Source organism: Platalea leucorodia, assembly GCF_965183815.1.
Source record: "Platalea leucorodia genome assembly, chromosome: 3".
In the NCBI taxonomy this organism is placed as follows: domain Eukaryota; kingdom Metazoa; phylum Chordata; class Aves; order Pelecaniformes; family Threskiornithidae; genus Platalea; species Platalea leucorodia.
In genome coordinates, this window is record NC_138825.1 from 120121952 (window position 1) to 120139010 (window position 17059).

Genomic DNA, 17059 nt, shown 5'->3' on the forward strand with positions numbered 1-17059 from the left:
CGGCTGTGGTAAACTTCACTCTAGGTCTGATCCTTCAGAAGAAATCATGAGGGTCCACACCCTAGGATTTAGCTATAGTGTAACCATGCCACAGATTTTACAGTTAAAATACATTGAAAGTAGTGAAGACAGCTTTCTAGACGCTCAGTTTCTGACACTGCAGAATGTCTCTGTATTGTATTAGAAAAGAAGGTCATTACCGTTCTTTGTTCAGAAATTATGTCACTCTGCTTGGTGGTCGCATTGAAATGCTTTTTTTGTAGGAGTGACCTCCACAGACTTCTGAACTGTCAGTTCCGTCCCTTATGATTATCTCTTGTGTTGCTTTGAATATTAATGGCACAAAGCCGTCCTTGTCTGCAGTGAGTACAATCCAAGAAGAGCCTGCAAAAATTAAGCAAAAAAAGAAAATGAGTGTACTGCTCTGGTTACATAAAATGGACAAGCACGTTTTAAAAAGTCAGCCAGCACTCGAGCAGAGCAGGCTTTCTTTTTGTGCACTAAAGCCTTATTACGCTAATGACATTAAGGTCTGACAATCCATGCTAAACACACCTTTGTGTAAATGCGAAGGGGGGCTAAATGAAAGGTCTTGAGAGGTTTGAGGCATTTTGTCCCTTATTTAAATCAAGTTGAAAAAGAAGGTGCATCTTTGCTAGTTCTGATAAACTATAAATATCTCAATTTTCTGAAAACTCAGCCAGCCTTTCCATGCTGACTTTTGTTCTAGTGACATCAACTTCTGCTTATCCTTTTTGCTCATCTGCTCTACCCAAATGATAAAGAGATCATAAAAACTGAAAAAGTTGGCAAAGAAAATGATTGTGCTGTATTTGTTCTAGAAGGAAGTAGGGGCTTCCATCTCCTTTACTGCCAAGCCAAGATTGTTCAGTATGTTTTCAAATTCATATATCAAATGGAAGGAAGTTACACCTTGAAGATGATTTACAAAAGATACCATGATTTACAAAAGATGATTTACAAAAGGTGATATGATAAAATTTCTTGTCCTTTAATTATTTATCGACTCTTCTCATAAAGAAGAGAATGAACAAAATCTGAATGAAATTTTTAATCCTTTTTTTTCTGAAGAAAAAAAAAAAAAAGAGGCAAGATTAAAAAACAAAGACATCAAAATCATTCAGGTTCACTTTCTGTACTGCATAGAAGCAGAAAATAAACCTACTCCCCCCTTGTTTTTTACTTTCCTTTGCAAATCAGTTTGACAGTGAAGCTATGTGTACTATATATATTTTTTCTAGTGATTAATCTGGTTCCTTTTGGACTGGATATTGCAGTTCTTATAGAAAACAGTGAATTCTCTATTTGTCCTTTTTCAGTTTGACATTTTATGAAAAAGAAAAAAAATCTGTGGCAACTGAAAAGCATTGTGGGAGCCCTTGTATCACACGTTTTTCTCAGAGCATGTGATCCTGTCATTACTGATCAGGAGCATTAGCTGGGATCTGAGGTAAAGAAAGCCCTGTTATGTTCTGTTGTTGAAATTTTTAATTTTGGGAGATAAAACTGGGTTTTGATAAGGAATGTGAAAGAGGAAGTGTAGAAAATCCAGGAGGACCATGCTCAATTTTTGTCAGTCATAATGAAGCATGTTCCTGGACAAGGCAGATCTCCCCTCCTTACACTATTAACAAAGCACTTTTCCAGGCTGCTACACTATTGCATGTTGTCATGTCACCTGTTACATCATAAGAAGATTGTCATTCCAAACCATGAATCTTTAATCTTCTACTCTTAATACTTTCTTTCTAATTCTGGACAGACTTCAGATTCCGTAAGCAATGGGCCTGAAAGTGGAGATTCGGCTGTCTGAATTGATAGTTACGTTGTTGGTCCAATTGATAAAGCATACTCTTTTGTCCCACTCTTGGGACTTCTTATTTTCATCCATTGAAATGTTTGAAATTCTCTGTGTCGTTGCTAACACTTGAAGCGTATCCCACAAAATATTTCAATGGTGGAAAGACCTTGTGCGGAATGTCATACCCTCTCACTATGCGCAATTATTACGATGATGACCCACCAAAAAGAGAGACTTCTGTGTGCTAATACCAGGGCACTATATGACAGGCTATATTTAGTACAGGTAATGGTATTAAAGTCCTGGGCTTAAAGTGCACATGATGAGGCCAAGTTCATTGCTCGTATAACTCTGAAGATCTTAATAGCCTTGCTGTGGGTATGAATTTGGCCTACAGTTGTGAACTTCTTCTTCCCAATATATTCCGGTTTAAGTGTTTATTCATAGTAAAAAATGCCAGGCTGTCATTGCAATACAAGCATGCTGTTCATTACATTCCCTTTAATTATATGGTATTAAAGGATTGGAGTGATATTTTTAAACATCACATTTAATATTAATGCCTTGTGGCAAAGGAAAGATTTAGGAATATAAACCTGTATTGGTCAGAACTGAATAAAGAGCTACATAACTACTTCTGCCCCAAACCTGATGATTTTGCAGGATTTTGGTGAGTTTTAGAAAGATTCTTGTTTCAGTGTTTCTTTTTGCTGTCAACAAACAGACTTGATTTCAGAAAAGCCGAGCACCACATTGAACAGAAAGAGGGACATGGTAGGATGATTCTGAGACATTGTCTTTTTGATATCTCTGAAGTCTAATGCATGAAATTGAGGAGTGGCATTCTGCTAATTAAATATTAAATATTTAACTGTTCTATAGAGCTGAAAATAGGTTTTCTCAGGCCCATTATTTATTATTTTCATACTGAATTCTAAACCTCTTTTTTCATTGTGGGCATTTGTTTCCAAAATCAAGAACTGGAAGTACAGGTTAAAAATGGCATCCTCCGTGCCATGCAAGGGCAGCAGCCTGCTGGGAAATAGCTCAGTCCTCTACAGCAAGTGGAGTTTTTTCATATATGCCTCCAATGCGCTGCACAGTCAAGAGAGATTCTTGACAAAAATACAAAACCTGCATATCCTTATTTTCTGGTACAACTCTTGGAAACTGCTGTAAGCCAGGGGAAAACTGAAATGGCCCAGTGTGCCTTGGATAAAGGCAGCTCCCCTGATCTGTGTTTTATTTGTAGCCCCTTTTCTTCATTCTTGTGGTCTCATCAGCAACAAGGAGATAAGCGGAATATGAAAGGCAGAATGGTGCATATTTTACATCTCTTTTTCCCACCGTCCTTGGCGCCAGCACCAGTAACATCCCAGGCCTGGTTTCTTTCTCATCAATAAGCCTATTACATAGCAGTCTGGTGTGTAACTGTCATTATTTAGAAAACTATAGCTTATATTATTACTTGCCTTTTCTTTTTGATTTCATCAACAGTTGAATTAATTTCTCATACGACAGAGTATACCGATTAAGTCAATATGTGTCTTAGCCTGTCAGGGGCTAAGACAAGGGGCAAGACAGAGAGTAATTTGTGGATCTCTCAGTGTGGAAACCATGCAAGATCATAATTACAGACAACTATTGTGTAGCATAAGATCGTAATAAACTGTGATGAGAAAAGCCATCAGAAGCATTATAGAGAAACGGCTAAAAATAACAGTATGTATGTTGCTGAGAAGCTAGCATACAGGAACAGACAGGGACAAGGTAATTCAGAGACCAGTCTGGGGCTAGGATTTCCCTAGCTGCTTCTGTCCTTACAAGTTAATCAGCAGTGGGTGGTAGAAATGTGAGATTGGCAAATTAGAACATTGAGCTTCGTTGTTTATCTTACGTTAAAATAATCCCAAATGCTACACGATACATACATATATCATATTCTGAGAATGAATTTTTCTCCAACCTACCCTCTGTTGTTAGGTCTGGGACATGCTTGTAAAGATGGGCAAAGCAAAATGCCAAAAGGTCTCAAGGAAGCATTTCAATTTGCAGGTAACACAGTGTACTGATTATTTTTGCAGCCTTCCTCTGTAGAGGGATCTAACATATCACCCTGGTAATAGGTAGTTCTGCAGTTACTTAGCATTTAAGTGATTTCAAGAGACAGTCTGCCGTATTTCAGACAAAAAGGAAAACACACACTTATAAAAAAAAAGTTGGCTATCTCCCTTTACTACAGTATGGGGTAATTATTCTACCACAAATGCCTCTTTTACGCTAAAAATCTCAAGTGAAACCAGATACCAGAAATAAAAAGAACATACCGTGTTTCATTTCAATAACAGGCAGATCAAACAGCTGCTGGACTAAATTCAGATGGATCTTGCCATCACAGAGGAGAACATCTTTTGTTTCTTCAGTAACTGCTCCATTTGAAAAACTTTTCTTCAAATGCATATATGTAAAAGAAAAGACCTTGTTAAAGGCTTAGACATTGTGCCCGAGTTCTTTTAACCATTCCTCTGCTCTTACTCCTTTTAGTTCTTTAGGCATTTTGCTTTTTCTTTGTCTGTCTTTGCTACAATTTATAGATGACGCCATCATGCAGTGCAATTCTAAGCACAATCTCATAGTCCCACATGAAGAGGAACATGCCTCTTTTTTGCTTTGTGTGCTTATGCAGCTCAAAACTGCATCAGCCCTGTATATATAATGTATTAGGTCATGCATATATATGTCCGTTGGGCCTTTCTGCCTGAAGAGTCAATTCAGTGGAAGGGAATATATCATGCCTGGAATAAAGTTGTCCAGGATGTCCAGAGCAAATGAGTACTCTGCTCAGTTTCGGTTGTACGCATGGGTGGTTTTGATAGTCATTAGTCAGCTATTCCACCCCAGTAAAATAACCTCAGTTCTGGCACAGAAAGAACTGCAGAGAGACTGGACATAGCGACAGTCTCTCTGAAAAGCTGTCATAACAAGGTAGCTTGGGAATCCTCTGACTTTCTTTGAGAGAGAGGGAATGTATGGATGTATAGCCCTGGAATTTGCTCTGACATTCACTAAAAGAACACCCTTGAATATAACGGTGGCATATTCGTGCTTCATGAAGTTTAGCTCGCCTTCAGAATCGACACCTTGGTGTTCCATCATTTCGGTTACTGCAAAGTGCAAGGACCACAAAATAGTTGAGCTAATATGGTTATGGAGTGGATATATATTTGCATTTACATTTTCCTGTCTGCTATCATTTGAAAGTCATTTTAGGTTTAAAAATTTGCTAGTGACTCAATGCCATTATAAAATATATGCGAATTGGACATTTTCTTCTAAGTAATCTTGCTATACTTTGTCCTGTGAATTTCATTTTGTTCTTCCCTCTCCATACTTCCCACCTGTGTAGTTCCCAGGTGTTATGATTTTTTTTTTTTCCTTTGGCATCCCTTATGTTTGCAATACCCCCAGATTTAACATATTTGTTATTTGAATGAACAGGTCTATTCATCCCATTTCCCAGACCTTTCTGTTTTGTACATTCAGAAGGCATCCAAGTTAACATTTTAGAATGGGTTGAAAAGATGTCATCTAGCGTAACTCCTGTTAGTCCTACCCTGTCTGTGTCTGCTTCATACCCTTGAATCTTTCTTGCTAATATGAAGCTTACAGTTGAATGAATTCACAACTGCATCTTCTATTTCTGTGCGTAGAAATCTAACCTTTAACTAAATAAATGTCTCTTTTAATGCTTATCTTCATTTCTAATTGTGTTGTCTTTTGACTCTGTCGTTCTCTCAGTGAACATGTGCTTTTTTTACTGTGTGACAACTTTTCTTTTTTCTGTACATAGTATGTATGCTGTCATGCAACTACATTGGATTCTGTAAATCAGAATGTCTACCAACTGTTTCGAAAGTATTTTTTCCCCACTCCATCATAAATAGGCCATGCAGATAGTCTGTGTCTGATTGTTATTTATGTATTATGATTGACTGAAGATGTAAGAACCGTAAAAATATCTTTCCATTAAAAACTTAAACTTTCCAACTTTCAAAGGTCTTCTCATCTCTTTCCCCATTCAAAACAGCCAGAAATGTGTTGCTGTGTAATTAATAGAGAAATACCTAAGAAATGCATCAAAGTGGTATCATTTTCTCAGTCATAAACCTTTTTATTACAGCTATAACTATATAACAGAACTTCTTTGTCATTTTTAGGTCTCTTCAAATTATATAGTACTATATACTATTGAACCTAAATACACTTAAAACTCAATGGGCTGAATGTTCAAAGCATGTGCTTTGCATTTACATTGCAAGATGCCGTTTGCCTGTACAGGTATTTGTGCAAAGCTTTTCATTGCTGCATATTGTGGATTAGCACATCTAACAACTACTTCATTTTCCTGAATTCAGCTTGAAATAGCAGAGTTTATTCAAACTTGTACTTCAGTTAATGAATTATAGAAAAAGGTGGACTGTAAAAGAGACAGGTGCATTGCCTTGACCCGAGTGGTTTATTTTTTCACGTAGATACACTTCAACTTAAGAATAGTCAGAAAACAATCTAGCTCTGACTGTGTTGACTTGAAATCAGTTGAATGGAAATGTATACTAAGGATGACTTCGTTCTACTATGTTTCCTACTTAGCCTTGCAAGTTATTATGGGAACAGCCATTAGAAGTGGAAGACATTTTTGTATACACAAAACTACATGGCATCTATTTTTTATCCTAACCAGTTTTTCAAGTGCAGACCTCAAAGCTTAAGTTTCAGGGTTGTTTGTCTTTCATCACTTGTGAGCATTCATATTAGTTATTCTCTCTGTCTTTGTCATATACTTCTGTTTATAATGATAAACTTAATCAACTTTACATTTATTTTTGTCTGCTGGCAAATTCTGTCAGGTCAAGAATCTTTCTCTGTTTTAATCTGCTAATTATTTAGCCTTTCTTGTTTAATGTTTAGTTTAAGTGATGACAACATGCCATCTCTTTGAGGAATATGTTCACACACGTCATATCATAGATTAACCGATTTAAACCCATGCCTTCTTGAGAGGCAGGTAACTGTTAGTATTCCCTTTTTATAGCTGATCAAACCATTACACAGGAAGATTAAGAGATTTACGCGAGGTCATGGAAGTAATTTGTGACAGAGTTAGCAATACAATTAAAATCTCACCTTAGTACTTCCCATTTTTATGCCTTAACCCAAAGACAATTTGCTAGGCAAATCTAAAGTCTAATCCACCTCTTCCCAAAATATGTACCTGTTTTTGCTATGTCGCTATTTATCTCCAATAGAAGCCAGAGGACTTGCCATTCTCAAATTAAAATCCCTTAGTGTTAGTTGTTTTATCCTAAACCAAAGTTTATTGGTAGACAAAGAACATATTAATCACAGAAGAAACAAATATACTTCCACATATGTGAGTGGATATTTTCAGATGAAGTTTCTTTAGCCAACTTCCTTTAGTATGTCAAGTCCAGCTCTCCCGCAACAAGAATCCTACACAAAGAAACCATCAAGTCAAGAATTGTTTTCCTTCATCCATGTCAGCCTGCCCCTCGATCAGAGTTTATAGCCTATAAAGGGTCTTCTGGGCAGCAGCCAGCCCATCACAGCATTGCCAGGCTGCCTTTCAAAACTCATGTTTTGGAATGCAAATATATATGAGAAGAAAATCATTTAGTAAGGCAAAAAGGGCTCCTGGATTTGATGTTATACACTGTATGTCTGCACGATAAATAAACATGTCTTTTATCACTTTTTTAACCCCACTGAGCAGTCAGCTAGTTCTGCCTCTTGGCCTTTTTCACTATTTATCTTGTATTTCTTAATGCACTGCGTATACTTGGCAGGACGCTAAGATCATCTTCATGAACTTAAATTCAACAACTGATGAAACAGCGAGGTGAATAAGTATATGCTACCAATCAGAATTGTTTTTACTTACACTGGGTTAATGATTGATTGCAGTTTGAATGTGTCTTTCTTGCACATGGATGTCTAGAAATGTAAAATGTTTTCCAGATGAGGCCTCACAGCTGTGTTTCCCAGTGTTGCATTACTTACTGGAGGTACCTCTCTGATGTACCCACAAACTGCCTTTGTTCTGTTCATAAACGAATCACATTTTTGATACATAGTCATCTTGTAGTCGCTTAACACGTGCAAGCTTTTGTCATCCTTGGTTGTTTCCAGCTAATGAATATCCAGTTTATAGCAGAAATTCCTCCTGTTAATCCTGGAATATATCACTACGCACTTCATATTAGTTCGTTTCAATCCATTTTTTTTTATTCTAGATACTAAGGTCATCAAATTACAGGTGCGATATCCTGATCCTCTATTGAAAATACTCCTGACTTTATGCCATATGCAGATTTTATTAGCATATCTCATCAGATCATTAATGAAGCTTTTAGATTAGCCTGAAGATCAATCATGAGAAAATCCACTAGTAAATTTCTTCCATTTTCTTTTATATTACTATAACCGTTTACTATCTTCCTTTCAGCCACTTCCTTAACCATCTTACATTTCTTCTATTAATCCCTATTCTCTGCTTTTGAACAATAATTTCCCCGGTGGCACGATTTCAAGTACTGTACTGAATTACAGGTATTTTAAATATTATTCATATCCTCTGTGTTAATGATCTGTTCTTTCATAAAGGAAAGGTATCAGGTTAGTCACATCTCTGCATTGTAAGATGAATAGTGCTGTAGTTGCCTAGATCTCTGTTTTCATTTTCTTAAACCCTTGATTTCAGCTCTTTGTGTTGTGCTTCAGTGGTAATTTCAGTTCTCATACCTTAGTACCCATTAGTCAGCTTGCTTTTGCCTTGCCCCCACATTCATTGTGTGGGATGAGAAAAAACTAGTAAATTAAATAGATGTGGGGGTTCTGGCCCAGAAGACAATGAAAAGAGAGTTAGATGGCTAAGGAAGAGCACTGAAGAGGAATGAGAACTATGATTTTTGACATTCAAAGTACTGTGTCTCATTAAGCCTTGTGCAGCATTGCCACGGGTGGTATTAATTAGGTTTGGCAGCCTGCACTGCTCCCCTTTCCTCTCATGATTCCTACTGTTGCTGTGATTCCTGTTTGATTTTTGGTGGATCCTGATTTTTTTTTGGTGGAGATCTTAATATTGTGGTGGAGATCTTAATATCTTTGCTTGCCTTTATGTGGGACATTGCAATTGCAACCCTAATTAACCTGTCAGAGAAGCATAAGCCTGTAAAATGTTTACGTTGGAAGAGATCTGAGGTGCTCGGGGGTGCTTAAATCCCAGTGCAGTTTGCATTTATAGTGCACATCAGCATTTCGGATGATATGATGTTAGGATTTCTCTACCCTTGGCTCCCTGTTAATAGTTCTGCAATTCCTGTTTCAGGTGTATTGTCATCGAAGATATACCCTTTGTCCTCATGCTTGTGCTTCCATGATCTTTGTGTTTTGAGTGTGGAGGTTTTTTTAACTCAGATCTTTACTTTCTTTGCACAGTACGAAAACGTGGATTCATTTTTGACATTACATATTCCTTTTCTTTTGCATCTATGTATCCAGCAAACAAATCATTTGCTCTAATAAAAGGTATTGTGTCTCCTCTACAATCCCTGCTTGTCTGCTATTGATCCGTTTCAGAACATTGTTGTCAGAATTTGTTCTTTACAAATTCCTCAACCTTTGCTCAAAATGTTATCCATGCATTAATCACACCTTCTCTTGACTACTGCAGGTCTTTCTTTTACAGTCATCCTAAATCTCTTCCTTCTAAACTTCAGGATGGCTGACTAGTTTCTTACTCCAGGGAACAGTCATTTCACCTTCCTCTTCCATCATTTTCATGACTTTCTTTCTATTGCTCAACCCAAGTTAAAATTGCCCTTTGGATTTCAGAAAGGTTCATGGTCTTATTACATCTGATCATTGCAGCCTGGTCTTTGCTCATTTTACTGTGCCACCCTTATACTGCCCTTCTTTATCTCTACTTCATGTATTTCTATCAGAAGAACTTTATTGCCGTATGTTTGGATCCTTTCTATTCATCTCTCAGCTCTGTGTAAAAAAAATGTTTATTTTATGGCTGACCTTGGCAATAAAATTTCCCATAGTAAATTGTATGAAGATGCAATAAAAGTACAAATTGACTTGTATACATTTGTTGGTGAGTGCTAAGAAAAGGAAATCATTGTGACTAATTGCTGAAAAGGTATTTATTTCCTGTTTAATTACGCAATATATGCTCTCAGTGATATACACTTTTGACAAATACTGCTTGTGAGCAAAATGTAGGGGCTTTAAGGTATTCTTCAGATTAAGATGAATCTTGTTCCTCCTGGAGAGGTTTGCCTAAATGCCATTAATTTCAAATCCAGATTGGCTTTATTTCCACTGTAATTAGCTTTTGAATGAGGCTAGTTTAAATATTCTGCAGCTGTTTCTTTTCTGGGGATGATAAAAGTATCTTTTTGCAGAATGAAACAGAAACAAATCTGTGACAGACCCTCATCTCTTCTTTTTTTTTTTTCTTTTTAAATAATATCCTCTTATTGCGTTTGTCTGTCTGCCCTCCCACACTATCCTGAATCACAAGTCTGTATGTGATGAAAGAGCAATAATATTTGCTTTTCAGGGTTGAACGATCAAGTCACCTCTGGTGGCTGAATGCTATTACACAAGTGATAGTGCAGTGACATTTCCAAAGTGTGAGTGATCATGTTTTTATTTTATAGCTATGGGCTACAAAGAATATAAATTCTGGTAGTACGGCATGGACGTGACTTCAGAGGAGTTATAGGTAGGCTAGCACTAACAGAATAAACAAAGGTTTTGAAGACTATTTAGTGAGCAGACATTATGAATTTTTAAGTAATATACATTCTGGTTTATATTATGGTTTTCTAAGCAGAACTGGAAACATACATAAATATGTCAATAATGCTTCTGCACAACAGTGTTTGTAACTGCCCGTTAATTATTGCTACATTTTTATCTATTATGTTTTAAACTTTCCTTTTATGTTTTTAATGCATAAATATGGTTATGCAGTACTGATCATTGTATTTTATAGTACAATAGATTTCTCAATCAAGATTGAGCCTCTGCCGTGCTGGGGATTATACAAACACTTAAGAAGACATGCACTTGGCACAAAAAGCTGAAGGATAATGGCCATATTATTGACTGGACTGCAGTGATCCTAAAGCTTAGAATGTTTTCCACAGACAGATATTTATATCATAAGGCAATAAAGCTATTTCCTGACTTATTGCACTGTGAACACAGAGCCTGGCTGGAACCCACAGCCCAGCTGGTCTCTGAGCTCACAGAGCGCTAATCAACTCCTGAAGGAAGAACAAGGTTCAGATGTCTGAATCCAAACTAATCAAAATAACTATTTTCTGAGAAAATTATTAGCTGCCTATGAAGCAAATATTTCCCTGTCTGTCTGGAGGCCTTTTTGCCATCAGTCTATTTTTCATCATTTTTTGGCATCATGCTGTGATCCTGTTAGGTTTCAGAAGAGGGACTGAACTATGCAAGGCATTAGTTGAGACTTACACAGAAAAGCTATGTGTGTCGGAAAGACATTAAGTGGCACTTTTTCTGAGTCATTATAATGTGGTACTAGTGGTGCTTTCTGCTGGATCAAAGTGAAACTAACCTGTTCAGATAAATACCAGTCTTCCTTTCTAAATGTAGTTAGTCTAGCAGTATTTTAGAAGCACTAATATTTTTTTTTTCTTCCAAAGAAAAAACCAGAATAATTAATTCTTACTGCTTGTGCAAGCAAACGTGCACAGTGACTTCAGATCTTAGATTAATGTTACGTGTCACAAACAAAACTTCTCTTTGGAAAGGTTAATCCAATCGAATCTGAGAGAGGGCCACTTGCTAAATAAATAAGTTAATTTATGTTAAGAAATCAGAATTAATTTGAACATGCTAGAGAACAGAAGGGCTTGCTTCTTGGCAAATAAAATCCTAAATTATTTAAAGCAGACATGTTGCTTTTTTCACCAGAATTCGTATAATGTATCCAAGTTAAATTATTGACTAATTCAGATCGAAAGCTTTGCTTTTATCCAGAGTACCCAACATAATAGAATCTGCTTAAAGGCCAAGTAAACAATTGCTAAAAAGTAATTAATATGATTGAATTGAGTCACCATTCCCTTAATGAGTGTTTAAGGAGGGGTACTTAGATGTCTGTATGGATTCCTTTAAAGTAAAAGGAAGTCAAATTTGTTTGAGAACTACGTACTTCAGCATCATCACAATGTAAAGTATTACTTTGACATAATGCTGCTTATGTTGCAGTAGATAAGAATGCATTTATAATTGGCATCTACATCCTGACAGGGACCCCAGTTTTAGCAGCGATAACCCTAGCATCAGCATGACCAAAAATATTATCAGTATAATGTTAGTATTACTGCGAATAATACTAAGAATAATGGCCAGAAATAATTACCCAACCTACATTCCTTAGTTGAAATTCTTATTGAAGCCAGTAGGAATTTTGCCAAAACAAGGGTGGGATAGGAACATGATGATTTGAAATTAATCTGTTTATTTAATGAAATGATAATTACATATTGACAGATTTTTTTTCCTGAAAATTTGAAGTGGTAATATGTTTTATAAATGGAGTATGTCCACCTCTGTGAAGATTAGTGGTGAGAAATTAAAGTAGAAATAAGTCAAGTTCGTGTCATGCCCGTCTGAATTTTCCATAAATTGAGATTCAGTACTTTGTTTCAGCCTTCATGAGAGTCTAGCTATCTTCAAACCTTGGATTTGAGCTCAGGTTTGAATTTGCTACATTTCTGGTGGGCTACTGTACCACCCTATTGATAGGCTCATCTCTACACTAAACTAACATATAAACCTTTTGTACATTAACAACTATTTGGCTCTGTTTGCTCTCTTTGATAGAGGCACACAAAATCAGCTAGTATCTAAGACAGTTGTGCATAATCAAAGAAGAACGAACAGACACAAATCTACCATGTGAAGTATCTTCTAAGTTACCCACATCATCCTGAGTTATTGTTTCAATGACATAGTACCATTTTAGATTAAGCTTGATGCCAAACTCAGGTGACATTTCTCATGGGTTGATAAGAATTAAACCACATCCTCTTGATTTAAAGCTAAATAAATACAAGATTGTTTAAAAATTTAGTGTCCTATCACAATATTTTTAAGCTGACAAAAAAGTTACCTGGTAAGTGATATGAACGACAGGTGGTTCCTGTGAACATGGATAGGCTAAAGATATCCTCCTCCCATTTTTAGCGAAGTCTGTTATTTCAGAAAGACTCAGTTGTAACTCATTGAAGCTGCCACAAAGTCTCTCTAAATTTCTAGATATGTGACTCATGCCTCTTTCACTTGGCAAATTGTTGTTTTTAGGAGAACTTGATGTTTCTTGGATCACATTGAACTGCACTTTAGGGGAAGTTGGTCTGCTGGAAAGCCTGGTAGGTGTTCCAAAACCAAGAAGAGACACTGAACGATTGGTAGGTTCAGCATCCAGTGTTTCCAAGGCCACTGAGGGGTCACCCGGGAGCCTTTTTTCATCCAGGTCACTCACACTTGATGAAGAGCTCTGCTCATAACTAGGGCTTTTTACTTCTTCGATGAGTCTTCTCCTGCCGCTAGGAGATTGAATAACTGTGCTTCTTGGTATTAACAGCTCCCTGCTTTGCAGTTGGTCTTCTGTAGCAAGATTTTCAAAGAACTTTCTTTTTCCAGGTATATTAACAGAGGATTCAAAGTTATAAAACATATTCTGCTTAGTCTCAGGCAATGCTGAAGAATCTTCTTCCAGCATCAATTCTTTGATCATCAGACGCATTACATACCTGTCTGAACTTGAAGATGGAATGAGACTAGGCTCAGGGAACTTTTGCTTGCCAATCAGAATCAATAGGAGTTTATCTGTCAAAAAGCATAGGCCCTTTGGTCTTTCATTTTTTTCCAGCTGGATTTGTTGAATATGAGGCATGCAAGAAGAGGTTACGGAATACACCAAAACAATGTTAGAAGTATTAGAGGCTACTGCCACAATCTGAGCTCTAAGGTCAAAAGCCATTATATCAGGAACCAGAATACCTGGGATGGTGACTTTTCTGGTGGTGGTTACCTTCCTCTCAAAAGTCACCAAGATCAAGTGAGAAGAATCTTGACCATTTGTTGCGGCAGACTGTTTGCGTTTCAGAGTAATAAGAGGACCGGGATCAGACCGACGGTGGTTTGCAAGGATATGGGTTAAATCCACAGGACCTGACGAAGAAGAAGCAACTGAATCAACACCTGATCTGTCTGAATCTGTGGACTTTCTTCGCAGGTCCATGGAGTATTCCTCATCGCCAAGCACCAGAGCAGACTGTGAGATTAAAGAACCAGTTTCTGTACCAGGTGGCATATCAAATGCAATGCCCGCATTCAAACCACAGATATTATCTAAAGGAAGCTCAGTAGCTACAGCAATTTGGAAATCCAGTGTGGCATCTATAGCACAGATATAACCTCCCACATCAAAGACTGGGCAAAAGGAGCAGGTATTCAGAGTTTTCTGAGCATCATCCCATATGTAGGAATGCAGGGCACTGCCTATAGCAACTACTAAGCGATTACCATCCTTAGTCCAGCAAGCACAGCGGATAAGCTCACTGCTTTTGATATCTGCCTTAACTCTAGTATTGTCAGTACGAACAGCATGCAAGACGGAAGCATCTCTTTTTGTAAGCACAGCCAAGACCTCCTTCTTTGGATGCCAGACACAGCCCTGGGAAAGCAGTGGAAACGGCTCACCAACTTCACAGGTCTGAGAAATCAAGGGTTTGTTCTTCTCTGCAGTGCTGTAGCACAGCTGCCAAACGCTAACATGCTTTTTATGCTGAACAGCGAGCAGAGCTGGGGTGTCTGTAGAGCAACATGGGCCCCAGTAAAGCCCATGAACATGTTCAAATTGACCAACAACACTTGAGTCTCCAAACTTTAGCTCTCCGTTGTGATAGTATAAAGCAGTCAGTATCACTTGCTTCCCATCTGTCCAGGCAATTCCATGCACGGGGTGGATGGCCTGATGTAAAGTGTTGAGGCCAGTTCTCAGCAGTTTTGCCTTTCCCAGCTCCATCTTTTAAAGCTTTCTGTCTACTGCTGGTTGTTCCAAAGCAGAGAATCCATGGAATTCACTTGCAGATCACGATGAGGAAAATTTTTTCTCGTATCTCCTTCCTTTCCTTTCCAGAATCAAGCTGGTCTTTATGCTAATAATCCAAGAGCCTATATTGTGAACTCCTTCCCAGTAAGCCTGCAGCTGCTCTAAGTATAAATCCATGTCAAAGCTGCTTTTGCTATGTCTCTTCCTGGGAGGAGTTATCATCTTCATGTGATGGCTAACAAGGTTTAACCAATTACTGTACGTTTTCATAGAAGTCTATTTTTAACTCTTCACTGCTGGGAGTATATTTAAAAATAACACTCTAATACCTTGACCTTCAGTGAATGAAGGTCTTTGGTGAAGGCTGGAGAGAGATCATACACTGTTAAGCCTAATTATTAAGCTACAGCCTGAAATAATGACCCGACACATCTTTCAGCCAGCCTTTGAAGGATAAAAGAAGATTTAAACATACCTGAGAACTGTACAAGGCAGATAGCAATCTCTGACGGACAGCATCTTTCAAAGATACAAGATCCTGAGTGGCTATGAAAGGAAAGTGGAAAAGAGAAATCATGCTCTGTTCTGTTAATAGTTACAAGAGAATGAAGGAAGGTGAGATTTACAAAAAAGCAAAATAGTCTAGAAGCAAAGACAGCTGATCAGTGTTCATTTTACTGGGACAGTTTTCCTAGCTACAAATAGAGACTGATTTCTTTCTTGGTCTTCCCAGCCACCTGTATCTGAGGACTGTTCCCTCATCATATAGCCAAAATGCAAAGAGGAAGCCAAAATTTGTCTGTTTCCCTAAACTCTGCAGTTTCTACAATATGTAACAGAACATCAGACAAAGATCCTTGAGTTGACAAAGACCCAAGCAATAAACTCATGTAACCCAGCGGGGCCGTGTGAGGATACGCCGATCTCTTTTGGCTGTACTGTTTCAGGACCAGAGCTGGTCAGATGGACTGCCTTGGGTGTCTCCATTCTTCCCTCCTCAGTGCATCCTTTTCTGGGGTTAGCTTGGACAGAGCTTGCCTATTGCTGAACATAAATTGTCGGGGTGGGATTCATTACTTAAATATAAGCAACCATTACTATTTTCAATGCCCTAGGATATTTGAGACAGCCACACTGGGCTGGCGGATATGGCGTAGGACTTACAGAAGAGTAGTGCCATTCTGGAGTGGCAGCTGGCAACAGAGATGATCCCTAGATCATCCCTAGACTGTCTAAGATGGCATTAGAAGCTTATATACAGGTAACTGATTCCCATCCTCAGCATCTTTTTGTAGTTCTTCTTTTGCCAGCATCACCTTTCTGCTTTGATGTAACTTGTGTCTCTTGCTGTTTACCTAAAAAAAATAATGTGAATAAATTAGACCTGGGCAGAGGTTTACAAATTATCAATATAATCACTATGGTTAAAGACGTAAGACTTAACTATACGCATTCTGCATCTTTGGCTTTATACTTTATATATTTTTATAGTACTCCCTGGGAAAAACTGACCTCTTGTTGAAGGCAGTTGGACCTCTGTTGTAAGAATTTTTTTAGTATCCTTTTTCCAGGTGTATTTACTGAGGATGGTGAGTACCAACAAAGAACTACAAATTTATGTAAAGTAATCATACCATATTCTCATTCACAGCTACTTGTTTTTTGTAGATTATTTCATGAAGATTACACTCAAAATCAAGACTTTTTTATATTCATCAAGGACAAGCCAGCAGTGATGACTGGAATAGGTAAAAATTAAAAAGTTAAATATACAGGTTAGAAGATCCCTTTTTATGCAGGTTCCTAAATTTTTGGTCCCTGTCTGTGCTTGCAGTGAAACCATGTTTTTTAATGATTTTACCTTACCCATTGCTAACACAGATGCCCAGGCCGCGCTTAAGATGCCACTCTGCCATACCTGTTCCACTAGGAACTCTGACTATTCTGCACTGCCTCAAAGTAGTAGCAGGATTGTGGTGTCATATATTAGTGGTAGCCTTTTACCCATAGTAGTTATAATGAACAGATGACATTAAAATACAATCCCA

General features: G+C 37.7%; 1 protein-coding gene across 1 annotated transcript; it reads right to left on the bottom strand.

Moving 5' to 3' along the window:
* Positions 1 to 217: 217 nt before the first annotated feature.
* Positions 218 to 14984, bottom strand: LOC309588257 (WD repeat and coiled-coil-containing protein-like; the record flags this gene model as incomplete). Its single annotated transcript, XM_082307311.1, has 3 exons — positions 218 to 384; positions 4150 to 4270; positions 13065 to 14984. The coding sequence occupies 3 exons, from the start codon at positions 14982 to 14984 to the stop codon at positions 218 to 220; spliced, it is 2208 nt and encodes a 735-aa protein (XP_082163437.1).
* Positions 14985 to 17059: the final 2075 nt, after the last annotated feature.